Consider the following 4717-nt stretch of genomic DNA (forward strand, 5'->3'; position numbering starts at 1 on the left):
ACAGGCCGGCCCCCGCCGCTGCCCCTGGCGCCGAGGCTCAGCTCCCCTGTTTGTTTAAACCCTGCACTCTTCCCTTCCGCTCCGCGTGAGGCCTTGGGCCAAACTCTGTCTGAATCACCCCCGGGCCCGCGGCGCTGGTGGCGGCTCCCCCAGCATGCTCGGCAGCCTGAGCACCCCGGCGCTCGGGGGGGTCCCCCCGGGGTTCTGGTGGGCCGGGAAAAAGCCAAGCCCTGGGTGGGTCAGACCAAAACACGCTTCCAAATAGGCTTTTTTATTTCTAGAAAAAAAAAAAAAAGTAAAAAGAAGAAGAAACAACGCAATGTGTTCCAAGCCAAAATCCATCAAACGTCGCTAATCGAGAAGATAAAGCTGTTTCCTGTGGGTGGCTGTTGTGCAGCCCATGCTTAGTGCAGAGTAAAGCCATGAGAACTTGGCATCGGTACTTGTTCAGTTGTTCGCTGGCGTTCCTTCCAGGTTAGGTTCAGGCAAGCGATAGTCTTGTAGCCATTTGTTTTTCTTGAAAAAAACCATAAAGCTGTTCTTCTTCTTGCAGAAATTTCTCGGCGCTTTGGATGCAAAAGATGTTTTCTTCTATTTTGGAACCAGTTCAGTGTCTGATGGTATGCAGGGGCTTCTTCCTTCTTGATTTTGGAACACGTCTGTCAGTTTATTTCTAATCCTGTACATTTGATAACGCTAAGAACGCTTATTAATGAGCCCCACTCTGACATGCATTTAGCGTTTCTGAGTCATATTACTCAGTGTGAAAGCAGTTGAACTACTGGGTCAGTATTTAAAATCTGGTGAAGGAGGTATGATAAATCTTTTTGCACATTTCTATTATTGTCCTCATTCTCTGTATTGGTATTTTGCTACGAGATTAACAGATCCAGGTCTTCTGAGTGGGATAAGAATAGCTTTGAATGTACTTGATATTTTTTAGGTTTTTTAAAATAAACACATTGAGATACTAGTATTCTTGGTCTGGATTAATGGTAGTTCAGAATTAAGATATGTTTTAAATTCTCAAATCCTTAGAGCAAGGCTGTTGTCTACTTGTGAGTTCACCTGGTGCTCATCCCGGTGTCTGTGTCCGGATTATGCTAATTCTCACTCAGTAATACTTAACATCTGAGGAGGTAAAACTGTCTCAGCCTTTGTTAAATGGACTGTTCTCCTTATTGAGAGAGCAAAAGCACCTGTAATTCTGGAACCAGTTTCAGAGCTGTTGTCTGTTCCCAGTCAGATTATCCTCACTTTAGAATACATGAAAGCAAAGAAGTTCTTTGACAGTTGACACAAGGGCCCCGAAAGGCCACAGTGATCGTGTGGAGAGTACTTTTTACCTAGGGAGATAGATCATTACATTTGGTTTCAGTGTATCATCATTTCTCATAACCGTTCCTCTTGTTTTGGTCTTGATTAATTTCTTCCAGTACCCGAGTTTGTTGTTGCTGAGCCAACTTGCCCATGTAAAGAAGAACAGGTTGGGCTGACGTCCTGTCGTATTCAACATTGCTCCATTGAGGCCTGGGGAGAACTCTACGCCTTTGAATTTCTAGAGGACCATACCCTCCTTTCCTCTTCCTTTGTGAGCAATCAAGTGGTGAACTCTTCCTTTAGCTTATTGAAGCGATTCTCAGGCAACTGCTTTGCAGGTGGAAATCCACTGCAGCCTCCTGAGGCGAAGTGCAGAGTCACTTACTGTGAAGGGCAGCTGGTAAGTATGCACTGAATTAACTCTTACAAGCTCTTGCAGCCTTCGTAGGTTTTCAGCTTGATGCACCAAGTTTGAGAACCATCCATTTAATAAATCTGAGCATGACAAAGGAGAAGCAGGAAGGATATGGCACACAGTTCTCCATTGGTAGCAAATGTCTTTGGAATCACTCAGAGATGGAATTTCATCTCCTTTAGCAAGGAGTCGTCGTTGCAGATGGGGAAAAGATTCATATCAGGCCTGTCAGAAGCCAAGATGTAGCCCTGCTGAAGGACCTCAGCTTCTCCAGACCCCACGTTCTCTTCAGAAGTGCTGCAAGAGAGGCAAATGCGCGAAGAGGTAATGTACATGGAGAGGAAGCCCTGCTTGTTCTGCTTGGAAAAGCTGTCTTCTTGTAATGAGGTTGCTTGCATGGGCTCAGTGGAAGAATGTGTGGATCTGTGGGATCTTTTATGTTGTCTTGCTTTTTAAACTCCCTGTGTCCCTCTGTGCCGTTCAGCAGTGCCGTTTCCTTCTCGCCTGCAGAAGAGGGCTGAGGGAGCTGTCAAACATCTGGAGCTGATGGTCGTAGCAGGCCCAGATGTTTACTTGTACCACAAAGAGGACACGGAGCGGTATATTCTCACCAACCTGAACATTGTGAGTAGCTTTCTGTTTGGATTGCTGCCCCAGTGTGAGAGCTCACAGTATCATGGGCTGTGTCGCAGGCAAATGGACCTGTGTGAGTGCACGTTCAGAGATGTTTGTGGATACCCGTGGTAACCTGCTCCTGTGCAGGGTATTCCTCTCTGCTTCCCTTGGCACAGCTTGGCAAACTTTCCCTTGTACAAAGAGCTGCACATGAAAAAGTGCTTGTTGGAAGCTTTGGGATTGTAGCCTTAGTTAAAGTCCATTAGAAAAATATAACTCTTAATTTCAATACTGATATTGCTGTATGTCAGATACATTAGCAAGAGTTCTGTCACCAGAGCCTTGATCCAGCCCCGTTGCTTTCAGTGAGTTTGAACAAGATCCACTGAATTAATCTTACATTTTACATCTCAGCATTTTATTTCTACTGCAGGATTTATCTGAATATCTCCCTTTGCTATTATTAAGAATTTGTTTGTGCATTTTCTGTGGGAGGATATTGCAAAGCAGTCTTTAGCATTCACTCTCCTGCCTTATGAAACTGTTTTTCATGCAGATTCTTCTCTCTGCGTCAGAGTATCTGATGAGTCTAACAACAGTTCCTGTCTGCTGACAGTTTTATCTCCTTTTGTAGTGAACACTTTAATGTACTTCCCGGTGACTTTATAGTTGTCCCTTATGGTTACCAGGTGTGTTACCTTTGTAGTGAACACAGCCCTGTTATTGGGAACAGGTAGTGGGAGTCACCAAGGTGCCTTCTTTATTAAATCTTTTCTATCTCTTAACAGGGGGCAGAGCTGCTGAGAGATGCCTCACTGGGTGCTCATTTCAGGGTTCACCTTATGCAAATGCTTGTTTTGAGAGAACCAGAGGTAAGCAGGGAGGACTGTGTCCAAGTGTTGTCCAAGAGTTTTCTAAAAGCTGTATGAAATGTGCAAATGTGTGCCTTCACTCTAGGCAGAGGTAAACATCACGACAAATATCACCTCCTCGCTGATCAGCGTTTGTGAGTGGAGCAAGAAGGTCAACCCCCAGAATGACTCTGACCCCCAGCACGCTGACATCGTCCTCTACATCACCAGGTACTGCAGCTCCCCTGCCCTGGCAGGGGACTGGGAGCAGGGATGATGCTGTCCAGCTGTTAACACAGTGGCAGATATTCACAGGGCCTTTGGGAATGGCTTGATTCTCCTGTTGGGGGTTGACTCTCCTGCCCTTAGTGCAATTAGTCAGAGATACTGTTTCTTCAGTTTCTGAAGGAACTGGAATATTTCCCAAGCGCTGACCAATCAGACTTGAGCGGACATGGTGTGCTTCCAGCGTGGCACAGCCAAACCCACTGCAGCTTTTTGTGGGCAGAAAAGTTGAACAGTAACTGGAAGTGAAAACCCATGGGTGTTTTCTATGGAAGATTTTTAATGCTGCTCTGACTCAGACCTTTTGTCTGACTTTCAGGCTCCTTGCTTGAAATTGCCTTGGCTAATTTGTTGAAGGCAAACTTTTCTTGGGTGTAATGGATTTGTTTTGGTGCTCTTTCTTAAAAGAGATGATGATACTGCTCTGTCTCTTGCAAGTAGTCATTTCATTCTGCTCTGCTTGTCTGGGGTCATGGGGATTTTTTAACCACAGATTTTGAGCAGTGGGTGTTCGTGGGACCCTACTGCCACCATCCTGCCCCAGGGAGCTCCATGTGTCAAATGTTAGATAGGTGGCAGAATTAGATCAGGAAGGTGCCAATAAATTCAGCTGAATGTCTAGACCCAACTTTATTAGCTGCAATAGTTCTTTGCTCTTTCATCTGTATCTGTCTCCCTTACTTTAGGTTTGACTTGGAGTTACCTGATGGTAGCAAGGAGCTACGTGGAGTGACTCAGTTAGGTGGAGTCTGCTCCTCCTTCTGGAACTGTGTTATCACCCAGGACACTGGTTTTGACCTGGGAATCACCATAGCCCATGAGATTGGGCACAGGTCAGTAGGAACGCCCCAGAGCAGCCTAGTATGTTTTATTCAGGTAAAAACATTCAACAGTTTAAAGGACTCAGAAGAAGGAAAAGGATATCTTGGCATAACAGGGGATTTCCTACAGATGATCCAAAACTTTTCAAAGAGTTCCTTGCATTTCTTGTATGCCTGCATGCTCTGTGACAATTAGAAGCTGCAAAGAAGAGATAAAACCGTTGTGACCACAGAAGAAGCAAAGGTTGCCAAGAGAGCTCAGTCCTTGCTTAGGCTCTGGGGGAACCCAGCCTCTGGGTTTCTTCTCCTCAGGGCACTGTGCTTCTTTTGTTACAGTCTTGGAATCCCCCATGATGGTGAGGGGAATGGGTGCAGCAGCAGCGGTTACATCATGGGTCCAGCAGGAAACC

General features: G+C 45.6%; 1 protein-coding gene across 1 annotated transcript in view; it reads left to right on the plus strand.

The window, feature by feature from the left end:
* Window positions 1-553: 553 nt before the first annotated feature.
* The window catches only part of ADAMTS13 (ADAM metallopeptidase with thrombospondin type 1 motif, 13), a gene marked incomplete at its 5' end in the record, with an annotated part of 18601 nt that continues 14437 nt past the window's right edge, over window positions 554-4717 (plus strand). The window contains 8 exons of the mRNA XM_009874878.1: window positions 554-620; window positions 1437-1720; window positions 1918-2059; window positions 2223-2359; window positions 3139-3222; window positions 3308-3432; window positions 4173-4319; window positions 4644-4717. Of these exons, the coding sequence (XP_009873180.1) occupies window positions 554-620; window positions 1437-1720; window positions 1918-2059; window positions 2223-2359; window positions 3139-3222; window positions 3308-3432; window positions 4173-4319; window positions 4644-4717 (1060 nt within the window). The remainder of the gene's footprint in view (window positions 621-1436; window positions 1721-1917; window positions 2060-2222; window positions 2360-3138; window positions 3223-3307; window positions 3433-4172; window positions 4320-4643) is intronic.

This window comes from Apaloderma vittatum, unplaced genomic scaffold (assembly GCF_000703405.1).
Source record: "Apaloderma vittatum isolate BGI_N311 unplaced genomic scaffold, ASM70340v1 scaffold27198, whole genome shotgun sequence".
Taxonomy (NCBI): Eukaryota; Metazoa; Chordata; class Aves; order Trogoniformes; family Trogonidae; genus Apaloderma; species Apaloderma vittatum.